Here is a 23,403-nt window from a genome sequence, read left to right as displayed (position 1 = left end):
AGAAATAAGAAGTAACATAAAACTGAAATAAAATATAACTAAGCACAGCACAGTGGAAATACAAAACACTGACACTAAAGAAAATAAAACTGCACTGTTAAATAAGGAAAGTTTCATAATACACACATAAAAGTAAACTGAAACTTTATAGCACCTAAACAAAATTTTTACGAAAAACAAAAAATGGAAAGTACACATTCATTACAAGATAAAAGTCTGCCAAGGGTCTCCATAAGTTTCTACCCTTCAGTAGAAATATTACAGAGTAGTTTTTGGGTTCTGTAGAATTTTATACCCTAGCATTGTCTCCCAAACATTGGATTTTTTCCTGAATGAGCTGCTGTCTTTCCTTGTTAATTCTCCTCATCCTGCAGTTAGCTTTCCTCTGCATAGTGGCCCAGGCCCTAATCCAGCTGGCAGTTGATTTCTGATAGTGTTGCTATCACTTCTCCATTTTAAGGATGTCCAGATTATTTGGGAAAGAGGTAGACAATACAGCTGGTAGGGCCACAGCCTGACTGTTGGTAGCAGTAGGTCCACGTGGTGAAACAATGAATGATGCTCCCAAGGTAATGCAAGAATAGTAGGACTTCTCCCTCTTATTCTTTTATACATTGAGGTCTACAAAGAACTTCTTGGAATGTATTAGTTTATGTCTCAGCCAAAAGTGATCCAAAATGCCTCCCTTGAACAGAGAAACTGTATTACTCTCTTCAGCTAAGTACTCTTTCTTTCCAATGGTCCCAATAGCTGGTGATGTTGGTGCATATTTGGTTATGGAAACAAGTGCAGAAGCAGGTAACTCTCACTCAATGGTTATAATTCCAGTGCTCAAGTATACAACTAAGTACACACAATCTAGTTCCTCTAACATAAGGTGTGAATGTATCAAATGCACAAAAATTTATTACATAACATATTGACTAATCACACTTTCAGTCCATCACATCAGTGGTCAGCTATAACACCGAGAGATATGGCAGCTAATTCCAGTGTTTGTGACTCTTTTTCCACACTGTAGTTGATATGCAGCTTTTGGGCATCACATAATGAGGCTGCACAACAAAACTAACTCACCAGCATCAACCCTAGTAGTCTTGACAACCAATACCAGTGTTTTGCTGCTCTTTTTGTCACACTGGAGTGCATGTACAGCTTTTTAGGTGATAACTGGTCATTCAACGCAACACTAGCTCAAATTGTACCATGAAAATAAAAGTAATCACAAATGAAAGTCATCAGAAATTCTGTTCTTATCATAACTCATTATCTAAATCATATTTCTTGTTGTCAAATACAAAATCTGTGAACACCACACACACACGGTAAGTAGTAAAAGAACGAGGGATAAAAATAAAATTACTTTCATCATCATAACATAGTGACTAGCCTGAATCATTATGCCTTCCTTGCTAGTACTACTATCTAAGAATTGGAAAACATGCATCAAGCACAGTGCTGGTGCACAGGTAATTTGCACCATAGGCAAACTTTCCACCTGGCATTCCCACCAGTTTCTCTTCCCCAACCATTTCTAATATAAAGGAATAAAATCTTGAGTGAAGTCTTACATGTACCAATTTATTTTACACACTTTTCATTAACCCTAGAACATAAGTTACACTGCATCAAGTCTAATATAATTTATCATAAAAGACGTGCCAGTAAAAGTAAATCCTTATCCTGTTAAAACGTCATACCTGTACCTTTAATAGTTTTCAAGTTATTGTAAAGAGTACGACAATTGGGCTGGGCTGCTCAAGATGAAATTTTTGCTCATAACAATAATGTCAAAAACTAGAACTTTATTTTCATGCTCTCAGTTTTGTAAATTTATAAACAAGTTCTTTAAGATCACATTTTTCTGCAAATGACTGTTATATTGACACAGTGACCTGCCCAGCAAGTCTTTCTTGAAGAACAAAGCTTTTGATCACTTTCAGCTTTGAAAAGCTACACTCCCCATTAACTCGAAGATTCAAGAGAATGTGGAGAGCAATGAAGATGTATGAGAGTTTATATTCACAAACAAACTTCGATACATCTTGAGGTGTAAGATACTTTGGTAATCGCCATGCAATAGCCTCCAATTCACTGTACAAATCTTCAGTATCACTATCTTTGGAATTTCAATGTTGCAAAGTTGACTAGTTTCAAGCAATGTTCCATTATCTGTTTTGATGTCTTACTTTGTAAACTGTGGATATCATAGAGGAAACCAAGCACAGAATTAAGTTGATGCACATCTGTGTCATAGATATCTATGTATTAAAAGCTGCTATTTTCAAAGAAGTATACTGAAAATAAGTGACTGTTTTTGACACTTAATGGATTATTCCCGACCTAGCAGCCTGCATAATATTCAATCTATAATACAGTTAAAAGTGCATTATTGATTGTTAAAATTCAATTTTATACCTTGCTCATTTTTGGCAGTCCTAATTTTTTGGTGCCCTAAGCAACTGCCAAGTTCACCTAATGGTTTCACCGGCCCTGATCAGGCAAACACAAAAAATAACTAAGGCAAAATCCAGTGAAAATGACACATTATGCCAAGATATATATACAGTCCATGTTAATTTCTCATGATGCATTAGATCACAATTTCCTCACTGCATTTCAGAAAGACAGGTATTGACCTATCAGATTTGCAAGTATGATCTGATATTGGGAAACATCACAAGGTTGTAAAAGTTGTATTGGCTAACATGCAAGATCACTCTTGTAGTTTATGCAGGTAAATCTTCATCAATATTTGCCAGAAAATTTAATTTAGAAGACAAGGATTTCAGAGCCCTTTCAGTTGGCATTCCCAGCAATCATCAAAACCATTATTCCATGGTCTAGGATCTTATCTAGATGTGCTTATGTAGTGAGTAACAAGTGGTCTGACCCACAAAAGTTAACATTTTCCTAAACTGAAAATGTATTTCCGATAGATACCTCCTCACACAAAAAGCTTTCTCAACTAGTAATGCCCTCTATTGGTGCAAAGTTTTTGGCTCACCACTTCTTTCTGCATATCAACATGTAAATGATAATGCAGCAACCTTCCACCAATGGGAGTGCAACACTACCCCTATCATAACTAGCTCCCTCTATAATCATGCACTTCTTAATCACTTCAAGATTGGTCATATCTAATTGATTCAAGTCCCACTGAAAGTGGGTAGGACGGGTGGGAAATGTAGAGGAGGTAAGTGCCTATCGGAAATACATTTTCAGTTTAGAAAAATGTTAACTTCTGATATATCTTACATCTGCTCACAAAAAGCTAGAATCCCACACTGAACTGGTGGAGGACCAGTGAGAATATGATCCTTCTTGAGAAAGCACCCAATAAAAGACCATGAGGTGTGGTAAGGAATGAAAAATATCACATCAGTGGGCTGCACCACTTCTGAGCCAGGTAGATTCTTTGCCCTTCAGGAATGTGTCACCAAAACCTAAAGTGTAGAAACATAGAGGGGCCCGAAAAATGTTCAGCAGGAAAGGAACCCCCAGGTGTCAAGTAACTAGGGCGTGACAGGCCATAAATGGGAGTTCAAACTCAACCAACACATGGTGGCATCTGAAATTGTACATCAGATCCAAGGTAGGAAGAGGGTCCTCTACTTTTCACCTCAAAAACAGGTACAGGATAGAAATATGAGAATCTGTACCAAGAACCCAACTTTGCATGTGTGCACCTCTAACACTGGATTCATTGGGAACAGACATCTAGCAGATGATAAGAAATAAGGAGAGGTCAGGAGGCATTCATCTCTGGTTCACAACTTGGCAGCAATGGGAATGTTACATCCAGTCTGCTGTATGAATAGGGAAGCAAGCTTTACACATGCGGGTAATCATGTGTTTCATCCAACTTCAAATAACACCAGATCCACCAGGAATTGACAGGAAAATGAAGAGGGACGTCAATTTGGGGTAACATCTCCAGTCCAAAACCTGGTGGTATTGGGAACTTATCATCCAGTCTGCAGTAGGAGGAGGGAACCACCCAAACATGTAAGGACTTGTGTGGCTGGATTGTCTCCAACGAGCACCTGACACAACTGGGAACCTACATCTGGAGGAATATCTCAGCTGGAAGGGCAAACTGCAATATATATATAAAGATATGGCAGAGTGCTATAACCAACACCTGGCAGCATCTGGAATTGCACATCAAATCCACTGTAGGAAGAGTGTCACACCATTCACACTAGCAGAATGCCACCACCCTATTCTCAACTGAGTGGTATTGTGCTTCACTCAGGAGGACTGACCTCTATAGTCCACCCAAGCAGCTAGGAACTGGTAAGCAGCAAGAACTAACACATTCCACTAGAAGAAAGGGGGGGAAATGCACTGGAGACAGTGATACACTATTTTGAAAAGCAGAGCTACCATGTTGATGAAGTTGATCAACCAACACCTGGCATCACCTGAAATTATACATCAGATCAGAAGTAGGAAGAGTCTCAACACCACCGAGCATCAGATATGGGCAGTAATCATTGTCTGCTTTACCCATGTAAGTCCACGAGTGTACAGTCTGGGATGAACATACTTATGAAGCAATAGACCATGAGATATAACTACGAGAGGTCTTACGGTGTGTGTAACATGATCCTGTGATGTTTTATTATGTTTCATGTAATATTTGTGACATCGATGCATAGATGACAATTGGACGGAGTCAATCAACCAATGTTTGGCGGCATCTGGAATTGTGCATCACGACCACAGTAGGAAGAGCCTAAATGTGATAGACATCTAGTATGGTCACAGGACGTACAGCTCAGATTTTAAGACTAAGTATACCTGGTTAGGCAACACTTGCCACAGAGCACGATCCAAAACATATGTAGCAAAAGGCCCCTATAAAGAAAAATAAAAACAAATGGTGTAGTCTCCATACCTGCCTTGGTGATAAAAACCCAGGGAAGATGGAAAAGGGCAGCCAAGGACAAGGTAAAGTGATGAACCTGATGACATAAAACACAAAGTCATAGGAATCCGATGAAAAACCAAATGGCCCTGGGAAACATAGAAGGATGCAGTGCATGTTATATATCATCTACAAGCCCTGATCAGGCAAAAGAGTCAGTCATGATCAGGATGGTCCTAAAGGTGAGAATGAGGAGTGAAATCAGGATTACTCTCCAGAGCAGCCAAAGTCTTGAGCATAAAGGAACAGTCAGAAACTATAGAACAAAACATAGCAAATCCTGATTGCAAGCACTTTGAAAAGGTGGTGAGCACATGCCAACAATATGAGGTACAGGGACAGCAAAGAAAAGTAATATCAGAAACTAGACCACAAAGGTTCAAACAGATGAGAAGTAACAGCATGAAGGACAACATTAAGGTTCCAATTCTGAAAAGAAGCAGGGCAGGGAAGATGAGCAATGGAGAATGAGCAAAATAACATAAACAGTACATGAGATTAGAACACAGAAGCAAATTCGGTAAACTCAAAAGTGGAAGACAAAACCATCCTATAACCCACAACAAAAGAAACTGGTAGGCCCTAGTCATACAGTCAAGTAAAAAAGGATGGCAATGGAGGAATGGTAGGAAGGGAAGGACAATAACTTATGCATATAGCTCAACAGTGTTAAGTATACCATCTATGCTGGTAAACCCTCAAAGAGGAAGGATGACTGGATGGGAAACCAAGGAAGATAAATGCCTGAAAAGTCCTGACCTACAGGCAAGGGACCAGACAAAAGCCATGTGTGAAGACAGAGTGTGTGTATGGATGGATGATGCACAACAAGAGTGTGGGAGACAAAAGCAGAGGAAGGGGAGGTGATACCAAAAGTTGTCACAGAAGTGGAAACCATGTTAGATCCAGCAAAGATGGCACCACCAGCAGAACTCAACATGGAGTTGTCTGAAGTATTGATAGGACATGAGGAAGAAGACAAATAGAAGGATATGCATAGAAATAATGACCTGTCCAATCCTGACTGGCAGCATCCACTGCTCCCGCCAACAGATGAAAAACAGGAGACTAAAAACAGGAAAATATGTATCGAGATGAGAGACAAATTGGGGACACCCCAAAGCGCACACAACTCCCAAAAAACGAAAGGAACCAAAGACTACACTGTTGGGAGAATCCTGTCAGGACAGGATAATCAATCTGCGATCAGATTCAAAATACCCGTAATAAGACATGCCAACAAAAGAGATATAATGACAGTGAGCTCAATAATATAGCAGCTCCAAATTTCAAAGATAGAAGTCTCTCGACCGGGTGCCCCCATGCCTGGTGATGTAGGACACTACTGTAGAAATGTCAGGATGGAACATCACCACTTGGTCCCAATGAGCCAATAGGAAGGTAAGTACTGTTCAATGAACAGCAAGGAGTTCCAAGAGATCAATACAGAGAACAGATTCGAAAAGAGTTCCCTGCTCAAAACCTCCAGAGTATTGAGAAATGTTCCTCAAACAGAAAGAGAAGCATCCATAAAAAGGTGACAATATGGACAAGGAGGAGGAAGAGGAAACCCCCAAAGTAATATTGATGTCATCTAACCAACAGTCAAACTTGGACTGGAAGTGAGGGAAAAGGTTAAGAGAAGCATCTAAGGGAACCCAAACAAGGCATCATTGGTCGATCAAAACCCACTGAATACAGTGCATGTGGGCCCGACCAAGAGGAGTGAGGGCTTCAAGAGAAGCCCATATCCCCAAAAAAGATAGAACCTCCTGTGCACCACAAACGAGATGTTCCATAAATCTCAACTGAAGAGAAAGCTGGTTCCAACAGAGAATTGAGGTGAGAAATGCACCAAGAAGAGTCAGAAATTGAATAAGTGTGAGGAATGTCTTCCCCACCTTGATAGGCCAACCCAGCCAGGCATCTTTCCGAAGAAAAAACTGAGTATGTAAGTCAGAGTTGGCCTGTGAGGAAGCTAGAAGTAGCCATTCATCCATGTAATGGTGTAAATGAAGGCCCCGAGAATGAAGCAGTCGAGCAAAGGTCCAAACCACTCAGCAAAACACATAGGGATCTGAAGCAAGTCCAAACAGAAAAGCCAGAAACTGAAACATACCCCCACAATAAACAAAATGAAGAAAATCTTTGGATGCTGGGGAAATGGGAATATGCATCCGACACATCGAACTACTTCATCTACAAACGAGAAGTGAAAACCCAATGAAGAGTTATGTACGACTGCATGGTGAACTTGAGAATGATGAGGAATCAGTTCAGAGACAATAAATTGAAACTAGGCACCAATCTCCCATCTTCTTGGGAATGACAAAAAAGATGAGAATAAATCCCTAACCAGAAGGATCTCTTCAATGGCACCCTTGAGAAGCAAGTCCCGAGCCGCCTCTGATTAATGCTGGCAAGAAACTGGATTCCACTGAAGAGGGAAAGGAAATCGGATTGTGAGGCAATGAGGGGACGACAGCAAATGGAAAGGGAGTTATGACGATGGGCTAATTCAACTCTGGACTTCAAAAAATTGGGAAAAACCCTACACACCTCTTGATGTAAAAAAAAGGTATCATGCCCAATTCACGCAATGAAAAGGAGAGTAAATGAACCCTAGATAAAACAGCATACTGACCTGCAAGAGCCAAACAGCATTGCATCCATGTGTGTCAAACAAGGGCAAAAGAGGAAAGGCATGCCATGGGAGCAAAAAAGAGACTACTATGATCAACAGAAAACCCTTAATAAGACAGATGGTCTCAACCAAAAAAGTGAAGGGAGGATAATACATAGATAATAGTGGATATTGTAAGAAGTATACGGGAAAATGGAGGTAGGAATAATTAACCAAAGTTTCAGGGTCTGAACCCCACATAGGAAGAAGAATTCCAAAGGTATGAGTCTAATTATGTGTAGATAGAACTATAAAAGCAAAAACATGATAGGCCAATGCACGTGGGGGAAAAGGCATACTGATCCCTCGAATGTAATTGTTCCCCAAAATGACTACCAAGAACCTCAATATCTGGGTATGGAGTAAAACTAAATAATGAACCAAAGAGTAAACCCCTAGGATGGCATAGGTATAATCTTAAAGGAAGACAGGAGACAAAGACATACCTGATTAATCAAGTCTACAAGGGAGAAGGAGGCCTGAGTAAGACCCCGAAATGATACACGACAGATAAACTTATTCAGGAGTGGGAAAAAAGGCCGCCCAAAGTCACACTGACTCGTTCAGACACGCCTAGGCACTGGTACGACAGGACATTCATCAGGTTATTCAGAATGTTGCCTGAAATTATACAATTCTTTACAGATCATAGCCATCACATCAGTGGCCGATAATTGTGGTACCAACACCATAGACGTGGTCAGTAAATCTACTGTACCAGTAACAGCAGTGGTAGTTGTGACCACCAGAAACTGTGAGGGCATAACTCGCAAAGTCAAAAACTTCAACAAAAAATAGAAAAGGGAGAGTAGATAATGAAAATAAATCCCAACTCTCCATAAAAAATGGAAGTTGCAAGGCTAGTGGTGAGTGAAACATTTGTGCCAAAAGAGGGCAGTACTAGTCGAGAAAGCTTTTTGTGAGAGAAGGTAAAATATCTTATCGGACATGCTACTTCAGCCCACTAGATAGATTGAGCAATTAATCAAATAACCCACAAAACTTTTACTGTTAAATAATAAAGAAGTAAAACCACTTCTTGTAGCTACTTTTACTGATGGTCGTAAATATCATCCTAACTGCTGGTAAGGCAGTTAACCTCTGTCATAAGAGTAAGGAAGCCAAAGTCAGCTAATCATCAGATTAGTCAACTTGCTCCTCTACTAGTGTTTCACTATTTGATTCCTCACACACTGCCAGATAAGTAGGGCATATTTTCACCACATCTACCATTTTACTGTTGAAATTTGTTATTGATAAATCTGGTTCTCTACATTATCTGACAGAGATTTCTCCAGTATGGCTGGGTATTTTCATCCCTCAACTTTTTTCCATGGCTACAGCTAGACAAAGTGCTTCTGTGCATTCACAACAGTTATTATGCACAGTCTCCTATGGAACCCTAAGCTACATCAGAAGTCAGATAACATGTCTTCATGACTCAAAATAATGGTACAAGACACAATCCTGCACTCCTAACTGATCACTCAAGACTCAGATATTATACATATCAGTACTGTGTTCACCAACCTGAGATGGTTGTGATTCACCATGCTTCATGGCCGGTAGCATCATTTCATATCTTGATGTTTCAGTTGCTCTTCCTGAAGCTCCTGATTAGTCATATTGGTGTCCTTTCATCACTCTTCTAATTCTTTGTCACTGCTGCATGATGTCCAGGACCTGGTGATTCATTGAACAAATATGCTATCATCAGTTGGGGAGATAATCTGTTGGCATTTCTATGCTCCTGGCCTGGCCAGTGTTATCAATTAAAGATGTATTCTTGCAACATTGTAATACAATGTGCAATAAGCATTCCAGAGTTTTGAAGTCCATTAGTCATCTTTGCCATCTTATGCTCATGTATACATGAGATAATCTATGATCATCAAGATTCTACATTAAACATAGACTCCCCTCGTCACTTCTTGGTGCTAAGGATGATTGAGAATGTTAAGAGAACTCTCGTTATTAATGATAACAGTCCTTGGGCAAGAAGAGGGCTTCTCCAAGTCCATAATGCATTCTCAGAATATGTCCTTACCTTAACTGCAGCTTTCTCCTCTCCATATACATTTTTTGTGGCTTTAAGAAAAAATCTTCCATTATAATGAGTTACAAACTTATATCACTTAGAGTCAAATGGATCAAAGATGCACACCTTAAATAAACTCTGCAAGAAACAAATAATTGACCAAGGAAGCAGAATTTCAGATATAAAAGACTGTTTAGTGTAGGTAGTATTAATTATTTTGTGAGTTAATATTTCATGATTGTTTAGTGTGTGTGTTTTTTATAATAAGAAAGTTAAAAGCAGACAATTGTTGTAAGTTGTGTTTATAAGTTATTGATATCAAGGCTAGGGAGATTTCTAGAATGCTTCAGTGAAAGATATAAATAGTGGTGACCAGAGAGTGGAAAGAGAGCCAAAAGTAAAGCCAAGCAAAAGGGTGTTTCAGTCAGAGAAAAGTTAACTGTCATAGCAGTGAATAACCTAACAGTTGGAATATTAAAGTAAGATTAACAGTTTTATGACATTTTAGGAGAATTATTTGCCTCATCAAAAGATGTTCAAAAGCGATTGAACCTGCCTGTGTGGACTTTTACAAAAAGCAGATGATTATTTGAAAGTAGGCCTAAATATAAAAAAAGCAGACAGGCATCAAACGTTCAGGATACAACTGTTGTAACTCATGAGGCAGCGTAAGTGAATTATACACCGATACTGTTGTGATAAAAGAAAAAAAAAAGAGAGAGAGAATAAAAGGAGTAAGTGAATTATACACTTTTAAGAGAAAAATAGTTTGGCTCGTCAACTGAATTCTAAAGCAATTGAATTGGCCAAAGTGGACTTTTGACAATTAGATAAGAACTGCATAGTATTTAAAATACAACTATGATATACAAAGAAAGAAATACAGAATGATATACAGTGTAAAGAAAGTTTGTACATACATTTAACTTGTTTTGAATATATTATTTTAAAACAAACAGAGTGTGTGCTATTCAGTTATTGCCAACAAGTCACAGACAACTACTTCAGAAGAATCCTTAGCTCAACACATACCTATATATATATTTCACTATTACCCAAAAAGTAAGTTTCCTAACACAGAACTAATAACTTAACAGTAAAAATGATTTATAATGGAACATATGCTGAAAGGTTTCTTTGTTGGAGATAACGTTTCAAAAAGTGTATTGAAATTTCATCTCCAACTGAAAATTTTTCTAGTAGGACATCAATTTTAAATCTATTTTTCCAAATAACCTGTTTTAGTAAAAATAAGGTGTTGATTACATCAAAAAATATTTTTATAAATATTAAACTGTTACTGTTTACTGATCAAGTTTATACTGAACAATGTGTGTTGATCAATCCTGTAAATGCATTTATTCCTAGGAGAACAATGCTGAACAAATTTTCTTAAGACTTTGCTACAAAATGGATTAATAAACAATGTGTTCAAACGATTCTTAAGAATTTGAGAAGAAAATGGATTAAAACTGCTTTAGTTAACTAATTTACAACAGTGAAGAAACTGATTACATCACTGAGAGTCTTTACATGTTCACACTTATTAAGTTTCAATAGTATCAAATACATTCCAGCTACTAGATTAGCTAGCAGCTTTGTTAGCAAACAGGAGTAATTTGGATTCTGATTAACTGACTTTAGAGAACAAGTAACCATGTCCACAGTAAGTTGAGAATCCTTAGAAATATCTTGAGATAAGTACTGATAGGTTTATAAGTAAATAATAAAAAACAATATTTATATGTAAGCAAATTGTGTAACAATTAATTTACAATGTGTGTTCTTGGCTTACCTGGCTCTCTGAGAAGTCTGGCAGATGGACAGTTCCCACAGATATTAAAGTTGAAGTACATGTCAGAAATATAATCCATGAGAATGTGAGGTACGTGAGGACTAGAATAAAAGTTGATTTTTGCTGCAATCACAACTCTAGCTGCTAGGAACTGTAAACGTTCGGGTTTGTGCTGGGTTTCTATTGAGCCACTCCCACTAACAAACATTATTCTCTCATTCACATCTGTATGATACCACATAAAAGTAGCCTTGAAATAGTTATGGTTACCATGGCGATGGACTGTATGTAGAGAAGGCATGTAACAGAGAAATCCTGGTAGAGCATCCAAAAGGTTGTTGTCAAGAAGAAGCACAGATAGTTTCTGACAAAATGTTAGAGTATATGGAATAGAAAAGTTTTGAAGTCGATTGTTAGTTAGAGCCAAATACTCCAAGTTTTTCATATGACCAATGTCTGGTGGTACAGTTTCTAAAAGGTTGTACTTTAGTGAAAGTAGTTTCACATTTGGACATCTGAACAACTGAAAAAAAAGATAAAGAATGAGAAACTGATAATTAATATGATCCTTTTCTAATACAAAAGTTTAAGAAATCTTAAATTTGATGTACAAAGGAACATATAAAAATATCGTGTACAATTTACTTATTTTTCATTATCACTTACTGTATTATTTACATTTTTGTAGTTTGTTACATGAACTTTAATCCAATTCTTCCTAACACACTACGTCAGTGACTGAACCAGTGTTGCATTCTCCACATATTTAAATTCATTAAAAACATAATTATCTCCTATTTCACAATAGAAACTAACTATCATAAGCATATATAAATATATATATATATTTGTATAGTAAAGGCTTGGTTTGTTTAGAATTTCGCACAGCTGAAAGGGTGAGCATGTTTGGTGGGACAGGGATTCGAACTTACAGATTGCGAGTCTAATGCTCTAACCACCAGGTCATGTCAGGCCGTATAGCAAAGGCAATCAATAAGAATTAGTGAAGAGTATTTTGGACACAAACATTATGGGACTTTTAATAGCACCTGATGACCACAGAGACTCCTTTGCTAGGAATGTATTTTAGTAGAATGTACTTAAACATGTTGAAAATTTACTTGGGTCATCAGTCTATATTAACTTTTGTACTTCTACTAATTTCAAGTGTTTATACATTTTCTACAACTATGCAATGAAATGGGTCATCTTTCACTCTTCATCTGATAACTTGCCAAAGTATACACTAAATTTGCTTTAGTATACAAAAACTTACACAGATGGCAAGTTTATATATTCAATAGCATTATATTCCTATTGAACAATGAACCCTTCACATCCAGACCTAGTTCTTTTGCACATGTCACAACCTTTTAGTATTCAAAACTTAATCAAACAACTTTATTATCAATGTATGTCAATAAATTTGGCATGAAAACATAGTTTATAATTCAAATTTTTATACAAGTTTTAACTTGTTAATTTCAAAAGAAAATATTTACAAAATTATCAATCTTCATTTTTCTAAATCATGTGATGCACCTGCACTCTTAAGTTCTCTTATTTCAGGATTTTGGAACTTCAATAATAGACTTATACAATACTTATATAATCAATTAAGTACATAAACTATACATATTTACAAGCAAGAATCTTAAAGTTAAGCCTCCAATCTTTTTGTTTTGCAGAGATATCAATAAATTTGTCACACCCACCAGAGAAGTTCCTCTCCTCTCTCTTTCACTTTTGAGATTTTTATGTTAATCAACTTTACATGGTTGATGGACATGTTTATAACCTATAGGAAGAGCAGATTCTCCTATATACAAGACTTATTACAGCCATTTGATTTTGGTGCTCATAGAATAGTATTCTGTCTTACTCTCATTGTGTGCAAACATCATATTCCTGCTTTTAACATCTAAAGACATTTTTTTAAACTACTTATAGCTTACTTAGAATTCCAGACAAATTCTAGAAGTTTTGGGACATTCTATTCTAGTGACTAATATAAGATTTGTACTGCAAGATGTATAATTGAAAGCTACACAAATTCTTTTCTGGACACCCAAATTTGTGAGACTCAATGAGGCTTATGGAAGAACATCTACTCAAGTGCATATGAGCTGTAGGAAGCATTAAGTATTACATATCTTTGTTTTATGTATTATTATTATTATTTTTATAATATATATATATAACGTCAAGAGGTTCAATGTATCTCCAATGTGTGTAACATTAAATTTCACAATTAAGCTGTTTACATTACCTCTACAGGGTACAGCTAATGGACTCCTGCTACGATTTATTGCTTTTCATGAGACAATTACTTCCCTTGGTACAAACAACAGTAATAAGACTATAAACTGAAAAGAGGGAGATGTGAAAAGGTTAGCAAAGCAGTTGAAATGATAACATGGAACTTTTTCAGTTTCTGATCAATACTGCAGTCAGTACAAAAGAAAAAAAAATGCCATTATTCATTGTATGTCATATTATTCAACTTTTCACTGTATATTGATTGTATATTTTGCCACAGTTAGCATTAGAGTACAGAAAATAGGAGATAAAATAGAAAATTGTATCAAAATGACATACAAATTGGTTTTGTTTTGAATTTTGCTACACAAGGACTATTTGCACTAGCCATTCCTAACTTAGCAGTGATAGCCTAAAGAGAAGGCAGCTAGTCAACATTACCCACCACCAACTCTTGGGTCAATCTTTTACCAACAAATAGTGGGATTGACTGTCACATTATAATGCTCCCACAGCTGGAAGGGGTGAGCATGTTTAGTGACAGGAATTCAAACCTGCAGCCCACAGGTTGCAAGTCAAGAACCCTAACCACCAAACTAATGAAATATGAAAACTGTAAAAAGGGAATTAGGGATAAATCATAATTTTAATATACTGAATAATTTCATTGAACAGTCATATCTAAACAGCATGAAATAACTTTAATGAACATTCACATCTCAACAGAGCAAAGAAATATAGGGAAAACACAAGCTTTGATCATAAATGAAATATAACTGTATTGAATATTACATATTAATGGAGAAATAAATTGCTGGTTTTCTTACAAATATAAAATTATTTAACCAGATATTATTATACAAAAGTTAATAAGGTACATAACAAATGCTACTTTTGATAGGATGTTTACAATTGGGCTACTTTCAGTTGATATTACCCAGGATAAAAAAACTGAGGTTTCTTCATCTTATGATCTGGAGAAATACCAAACACCAGCCATATATGGATATTGTGGCACTTAGATACAGCTTGTGATATCAAAGTCTGAACATGGAATCTAGCCATTAGAAATGTGTAAGATGAGCAGTCTCGACTTACTTGTGGTGCAAGATACATCACTAAATTCAAATCACCTCTGTCTTGATTCCTCACCAATGCCATAACTAACAATTTAACTCACAGCTAAGCATGTTGAGTGCGTGTGTATTTTCTTATAGCAAAGTTTCATCAGGCCAACGAGGGAATCAAACTCCTGATTTTAGCATTGCAACTCCGAAGACTTATCACCGTTCCACTGGGGGACAAGCATGTTGAGATCAGAACCAAAACCATTTGATAAAGATCAGTATAAAAATTGATGTAATGAGTGCAAGAGCAGCAACTGCCAGCAAGAGTCAGTCCAGCAGAGTTATTCAGCCTACACATCTACCAGTAAAGTTTAGCCCTGAAAATCCATGCCTTCCCCATCATAATATCAAATCTCTCTTTCTTTGCAAGTTATTTAATTATAATTTTCTGGAAAACTACAACTGCAAGTTGTAAACTGTTGAATGTTTTATCTTGAGGTGATAACTGTTGAAGAACTTTGATCTTTTTATTAAATACATGGTTATAATATCCAAAAGTCTCAGTCTCAAATCTTTATCTCACATAAAACTTCCTCAACTTTGGTAATCTGCGTGATAATGCCACTGACTGTAAAGTCCTGGTATTAAATTAATACTGTTTGTATTGTCTCCTAGCTGATAGTACCCCTTTACAATTGTAAGATGAAAAGAAGTATTTTTATTCTTAGCATGAAAACCACCTTTCACTTATACTGACCCAGTAAAGGCTTTGTAAATTTACAGACAAATCTTCAGTATAAATACTTTATTAAAACATCAGATTTTCTTTGAACGGTAGACCTGTAATGACTTATTTTGGCCATCGGAATACATTTAAATATCTTCAGATAGATCAAGTAAAAGGCAGATTACAGTTTAACAAAATTTATTTCAAATTCTTAATAATTTTACATTGAGTCAAATTACATATGATAAGCCACTTTATTTTGTCAGTCATATAACATATGAAATGTTAACATATATATCAATTACATTACTGCTGATGTTTAAGTTCTGTCAGCTTACTGTCAATTACAGCATCAAGTTTTCCTGCCTCAATTAGCTTTTCTTTGGCAGACCTTCTATGACTAATTACCCTTTGCTACTAATGGTCTCAACTGCTTCACATTTTGTTTTATTTCTGCCTTCTCAGCAAAACTATCTGCTGACTTTGTTAGAGCATCTGCATCAGTTTCAAGCCTCCTTTTTGTATTTTTTAACTCCTCATTTTCATCCATTACACGTTTCCTTTTTTCCCCTTGTTTTAACTTTTCTTTTTGAACCTTCTGTTCATCTAAATGCATCGTGTACTTCTGTCTAGCTTCTGACACTGGCACAGTCATGTTTTTACATATATTAACTTTAAGAGGACCTCCAACTGATGCCAGGTGATCAAGTACAACTCTCTTTGAAACAAAAGTCCTATCTTTCATATTTAGTTGGCACACCTCTTTGTTCACAGAAAAACTTCTCTCTACTGAGGCTTGGCCATGAGATAGGACTAACAACCCTTTCACTATGTACCACACCACAACTTATCAAAGCCTTATCTACCAGACAGAAGATCAAAATACAAGATGTCAATTCTGTTTGTTTCAATTTTATGATCAAAGGCAACGAACATCAACTCACATTCAGGAACATCATCATCAATAAAGTTTACATATAGAAGCTTAATGGCATCACACTTCAGTTCATTTACTTTCTGTGCCTCAACTCACAATTTTAAAATACCATCAGATTTCCGAATCCAAGATGCTATATTCTTTACAATTTCTCTTGGATCCAAACATGAAAAAAAGCCTCACTAATCACTACTTTGCTGGAGACTTTTCTTGAAGTTTCTTAACTATACATATGATCACATTCTTCATATCAAGTCTCAAACCAAGAATACTTTTATCAGTCACACTTTTAGCACCAGATGACTGAAATGACTTTATCAATCTTTCATCTACAAAGCCAGTATCAATTTTGTGTCTCATCTTCAAGTTATTTGCATTGTCTAAATCTAACTTCATGACACTGTGTGAACCATGGTTTCCTAAAACCTCACATTTGCCAACTTTACGCAAAAGACTTTAACTGACTGAACATATCATTGAAATAGCATCATTGGCCTATCTGTCTCATAAGTGGCAAGAAAATGTGTTATAAGTTGTGCAATAGATATAAACGCATTGATCTTTACCTTAACAGAGGATCATTTATCATTTGAGATACTGTTTCATAGGATGCATTTGATATAGATGTTGACATTTGTTTGTTCAATGAAGTTTCCACTATTAATTTTGCCTATTTCAGGCATGATAAGTTTATCACAGTTTCAGATGTAATGTTGTTGCCAGTTGGTTGTTTAGCTTTGGGTTTAAGTTATGAATCAGGAACATTCCTTTTTCCTTATCATCCATTTGTCTTTTGCTGAGTATTATTTTGAACTGTTCAATGTTAGGTTTCTTGCTACAGTCTTTGCTCAGATAGTTGTAAATTCCAGAGTTGTTGGAAGGGCAGTTTTGTGCATGCTCCTTAATTCCGGTAACTAGGGTTTGAGTCTATGACTCAATAGGAAGAATCACTGCTTATATATTTTTCTTTATGTTTGAAAGACACTGCAAAATTCTCTGAGCTACAGGAACTTTTTCAAGCCATCTGCACTTACAAAACCTGGGTGGAAAGATATTGGAGCCTGAACTGATGTAAAGTCGAGCTGGAGTGTCATTGAATAACCAGTAATAGCTCTGGAAGAATTTGTACAAGTGCTAGGATGATTCTGACTTCCCTGTCTTGAATGCACCATGAAGAATGTGTAGCCCACAGCTGCCCAAATGTAGGAAAGCAGTTCCATCAGTGTCCATACAGTGGTTCTGCACTGATCAAGGAAATCTAAAATGGTAAATAAATGAATCATTAAGTTGTAAATGATGGAAGTATATGAATTACTTAATTGCATAGTGATTAAAAAATTACCAACCTGCAAAAGCTTGTGTCTACTCAGATTATTGGTGCCTTCCATAAAGCTATGCAGTAGATGATCAGCAGTAACATGTTCCATAAACTGTGATAACCTTACTTGTGTTTACCTCCCACAGGAAAACTACAAATGTTAAAAATCCTATCAGTATTCACCCTTCAGCAAAATATTCGGAATTTTTTTTATTAAAAAAAAACAACTTTTTACAGTTTAATTGTTTAATGAAAATACAGAAATGATCTTGAAAGATTGTATTGTCACCCACCAAGGGCCAAAATGTACCTTCATATTTAAATATTAAACTTTTAATGAATTCACATATTACATAAAGATAATAAAATTTGCTATCATCAGTATCATGCTGAGAACAATTAAATATTAAATTAATTATCTTGAATGTCCATTTGTTTGGTCTCAGTCATCTTGTTAAGGTTTTCATCAAACAACAGTACATGCTAATCTTCTTCATTCACTTGTTTTCTCAATGGGGTTGAAAAGTAAGAAGCCAATACAAAACAGCAAAAAAAAAATGCTGTTTTCTCTTGCCACATGAAAACGTTTTGTTTATGTTACTATCTGGAAACATGGCCTGAAATATTTCTGTGACTCCATCTGAGCAGTAAGACCAGTGGTTCTAAACAGCATTTAATGTCCACAATATTTTAGCTTTTAACTTGTATGAACTTGATACAAAACTGCCAATGTCAGCCTGTGCATGGATTTTTCTGGTATTGCAGCTGTAATATCCATTGATACTGACTGTTTGTAATTGAAATTCTGTTATTTTCAATGTTGCTTCTTTTTCCTTTGCCTGGTTGATGTGCTTATTGACTTTCATATGACTTTTAACAGTTGCTTCTCCTATGTTAGAAATGTCAAATGATCACTGGCAGTATGGACATTTTGCTTTGCTGTTGTTACCTTTGTCATATGTAATCCATGCTTTGTAAGCTGAGTGTCCCACCCAGCTTTCTTTGAAACTGCATTTTCCAAACATCTGTTCTTTGTAATACTTCAGCTGTAACATCACTCTTTATATTTTGAAATGAGAGTGTGATTGACAAACAATATGGCTACCTAAACTGAACCTGAACTAAACTCATTAACTGCGGCAGAAGCAGTTCAATTGCTGTTTTCTGACTCACAGATGAAACCGAGTTGCCATCATCAACAATAAAACTGTAATTATCGTCATTTGCATAGTTATAATTATATATTTGTGCAACTGACAGATATTTCCATCATTCGCAGCTAAGCCATAGAACTTCAAAGACGGAATTGTATCCATCATCCACAGTTAATTGGTTAACAAGTAGGTCAGGTCATCACAGACAGCCAATCATGTTTAAACATATTCACACCATAGGCAGATCATGAGGTGCGAGGCTGATATCACAAAACTAATATTTAATAAAGGAATCATTTTGTTTTTAGTCATATTTAGCATTGTAGGATACTTTTTACTGACTACACAAAAATTCCATCACTTTTATGCTAAAAACCCATTTTTTTCTAGAATTTCCAGGCCTGAAAAAATGATTTTAAAACTCTATGACTTTTTCAGGATTTTAATGACCATACGGACCATGGTTTGGTCAAACCTGAACAAGCCAATAAACACAGAGTTAAAACACAAACACAAAGGGGGAAAAATTTTTAAACTGATAATATGGTTTCTTTGTAAATTTTTATATACTTACTTCTTGTGGTAAATACCCATTTTCTCCATGCTTGAATATGCTGTCTAAATGAAGTTCAACAAAATCTACACTGTTTAAATACCTGCCCAGCAAAGATTCTGCAAAAAAAAACAAAAAACTAATCAGCACTTATTTACATGAAATACCCTGAATGAATCCAAAAAGCAGTCTTACAAAATATATTTACATTAAGTAATGCTACAATACACTGAAGTAATTTACTATGCTAAAATATATGAAAATTCAGATACATCTTAACATAATTTTAAAATGTTTACAACAAGCAAGATATTTCTTGTAAGGGGTCACATTTTTTCCTTGTTATAAAACACAAACTGATCTACTATCAACAAATATTTAAGTCGTATGGCATGAAGTACAAAACAAACAAGTCTGATTCAAAAGCAATAAAAAAGTATGTAAACTTCTGACATTACGCACAGATTAAAATAGTTGCATTAATTTATACTGAGCTTGAACAATGACTCACAATAAAAATATACAAATATCCCAGGGAAGCAGAATTAACCCAGCATTCTTACCTTAGCACAAGAGAAATGACCCAACATAACAATGCAACTCTTAAGGAATTCTTCCTGTACCATATAACAATTTTCTATTCAGCCATTGCAGAGAAAGTATCTTCAGTAAAAGTAGATAAAACTGAAGGTATCAAACATTAATAGAGAGTTATTGTAATCCCCCATTGATACCCAGGCCTAAACTTCATCTTTTCATTATCTTCTCTCATTTCTATATAGTAAGGTATTTCAACTCAAGGATTACTTTCATAGATCTTACATTTCTGTATAAAAATGAGCATGAATTATTTATTCATTTGTATTTGAATACTGTAGATTAGAAACTATTCTCTTTTTGTTTGGGAGTGTACAAATATTTTCCAATATCACCAGCAAAATAAAATGTACAAATCTCATCACGTCAGTTATTAGAGAACATTATTTGTTCGAGGAATCTTCTTGGGAGCAAAAGTGTTATAAAAACACTATAATGAATGAAACAGTAAAATAAAAAGCCTTCAAAATTTAAACTGACCAACTGAAACTCAACTCTTTCATAAAGACATAAAAATATTGACTTTTTCTTTAAAGTTAGTGAAGTTCATAAATGAAATTCTTTATTACATTTCAAAGCCTACATTTTGAAATGTTTTAAGTTTTTCAACTATATTTTTGCATAAATAAAGCAGAAGTAACACACACGCACACACACAAATATCAAAACAATTAAAGATGAGGTTACAAAAGAAACACAGATATTAAAAATTGAATCATGTTCTATGATTGCTAAATATATTTTGAGCCTACATATAGCTTAAGGAACAGTTGTTCTTGAGTTTTGAATGCATCTTTAAACATACCTTGCCGAGAAGGAAGTTGAAGGTTTTCATCAAGCTGAGCTTTTACAAATGCTGGAAACCTATCTTTTGTTTTCTCAAGGGTAATTGCTAAAAACCACAGATCTGGAAGTATACTCTGAAATTAAGATACTGGTATCAAAAAAAAATTATTACTTCTCTTCTTAGCTTGAATAAATGAATTAAGTAAAATTAAATATAAATGTTCTGATAACACTCTTCAGACAAAACATTAATAATTTAAATTTATTGATAATACAAATAACTTTTAAAGAAAGGATGAGATAATGTATTTGTATTTTTGTTTCATGCTCAAAGCTTTTAATACTACCAATCTTGATAATCATACTGATCAATTAATGTTTCTATCCTTAAAAAATAGAATTAAAAGGTCTACTTTATAAACAATGAAATAGCTATGTGTAACAAAATGTTTTTTTTTCTTTTTACTGTATATGGTTGTTACTCTATGAATATATTGCAAGTCCTGTACTGATATCTGATTTAAATGGTAAAACTAGAAGAAAATTGCAGCAGCTATAAAAATCAACTATTACGTATAATTATAAAGTTTAGAGATGATTTGAATTGGTAGTGAAGGAAACCTTATTATAAATGTACAAGGTTTTGACAAGCTTATGTCTTATTACATACAGTTTTATCATACATTAAAGATGTGTATCTATCCACTACAACTTATAGTTCTAGGTGTAATACAATAGTGTCTTATGGCAAGGAATGGGTTAATGGGAGCTAAACATGGTTAATAAATAATGTACTATTCCCTACTTTTTCTTATTACTTTGTTTTTATATTTACTCGAAGATGCATAACATTAACAATCTCTCTGGGTCTGATATAGTAGTGTCTTATGGAACAGAATGGGTCAATGGGAGTTAATTTTAGCTTGATTTTGAAAAATAATGTGCTATTCTCACATGTTTGTTATTACTTACATTATTTTCATATAAATTCAAGATGTAACACTGTTCTGTGTGGGATACAGTAATCTATGCTGTAGTGAACATCATACAGTATGGAAGTTGGAACAAGTTATTAGGACTAGGAGTGAATTCTAACCTCGTTTTGGCAAATAATGTAATGTTTCCACTTTAGCATTTTTATTGATTTACACAGTTTTAGTAACAGCAGATTTATAATAATAGTAAAAGTTAAAATATCTAACACAATACTTGCTAACGCTATTACTAGTATTACTGTTAGTACAAACAATACAATTACAATATGAAAGTTATGGTTCTTTCGCAGCAGCCATAAAGTATATATTTTTGTCTCTTGAGCTCTCAAAAGGTTGGTCACAGCTGATAATGATATCCTATTCTTAGGCTATACTATATATAGATATTTTGCTAATCCTTGGCTGGTGTTCAGCACCTACCTGCAATATATATACACTTTTCCCTTGTGAAAACTGTTTCTTGATTTCACGCCATAAAGATGGGTCTTCTTCGAGCCTTTTCAATAACAAGAATTCATAGCAATGAAATATTAAGCTCATTATCATCTTAACAAAGCTTTTTATCATGAAATAGCTGTCTTACGGTTTACTACAATAGTATAAAACAATCACAACATAAATTAAATATAATATCAAGAGCTGACATCTTGAATATTTACGACGAAGTTTCCAGTATTAGTACTGTTTGTGTATACTGTAGCTAGATTCATTAAAACTAAAGCGATATTTTATACTTTTCCTTTTAGTTTTAACACCGGAGACACCTTCTGAGTCAATAACACAACAACCTCCATGCAACATGTGTTAAACTTTGGTCCGATTTGTAATATATAAAAAACAGACTACACTCAAGTCTACGCATGTCGAGCATTCCATATGAGGATTTAGGTCACGTGAATATTGATGTCAGTAACACGGCTCCTTCTGATATCATCGGCTCGCAGAGTATAATTTTTTGACTTTCAGATCACATTACCAAAGATAAATCCTTATGACAATAGTGTAAAATATTCGAAATTGGATGACAAATTTATTGGCATTTTTTTACCTAATTTTTTTTCTATAAATGTTCATTTTTATTATTGTGTAAGGATAACCATTAACAATATATTCTAATTTGGAGACTGTTAATTATTGGTTATATATCTTACATGCTTGTAACGGTGGCTTAGCGATAGGTAGAGCATTGAAATTTTTTTGAATATTAGAACTGAGGGGAAAATATTCTCAAACTCAGAAAAAGTTCCAATAAGATACTTTTTTTTTATCCGACAACCCTTTGACACCCAAACGCCATAGGATTGTGGTATCACTTGTATATGTTTTCTCGAGCAAAGAACTCTCTGTCTTTATGTTTACAAAATCTAGTATGAAATTTGCCTTTATCGAAGTTTAAACCTTGACCTTTGTCTCACACAAATATAGTGTTACGACAGCGTAAGTCACGTGACCCTGGTAACACGTGATGAGTTTCTAGAAGGATCATGAAGGCCCGAGTGTATTCGAGACGCCCTCTTTTTTAATATATAAGCCTGGCGAGTAAAACTAGCACGATAGGCAG

The 23,403-nt window shown here is 35.2% G+C and overlaps 1 protein-coding gene across 6 annotated transcripts in view; it reads right to left on the bottom strand.

Annotated features, from left to right (window-relative positions):
• LOC106467963 (CCR4-NOT transcription complex subunit 6-like-B) overlaps positions 1–22,716 on the bottom strand; it is a 39,611-nt gene extending 16,895 nt beyond the window's left edge. For 2 of the 6 annotated variants that reach the window (XR_002612520.1, XM_022396208.1), the window contains exons 1-4: positions 22,263–22,709; positions 20,867–20,981; positions 19,486–19,583; positions 11,450–11,972 (exon numbers count right to left, since the gene is read on the bottom strand). Coding sequence is in view for 4 of the 6 variants with exons in the window: in XM_022396208.1 (XP_022251916.1) it covers positions 11,450–11,972; positions 19,486–19,583; positions 20,867–20,981; positions 22,263–22,409 (883 nt within the window). In the remaining 2 variants the exon portion in view is untranslated. Of the gene's footprint in view, positions 1–11,449; positions 11,973–19,485; positions 19,584–20,866; positions 20,982–22,262 lie in introns of all 6 variants that reach the window. The other 4 variants (XR_002612519.1, XM_022396205.1, XM_022396207.1 and 1 more) reach the window with 3 other exon arrangements.
• Positions 22,717–23,403: the final 687 nt, after the last annotated feature.

Source organism: Limulus polyphemus, unplaced genomic scaffold (genome assembly GCF_000517525.1).
Source record: "Limulus polyphemus unplaced genomic scaffold, Limulus_polyphemus-2.1.2 Scaffold2813, whole genome shotgun sequence".
NCBI classification, from domain to species: domain Eukaryota; kingdom Metazoa; phylum Arthropoda; class Merostomata; order Xiphosura; family Limulidae; genus Limulus; species Limulus polyphemus.
Note: the sequence above shows the minus strand (reverse complement) of the source record. Positions and strands in the feature narration are given on the sequence as shown.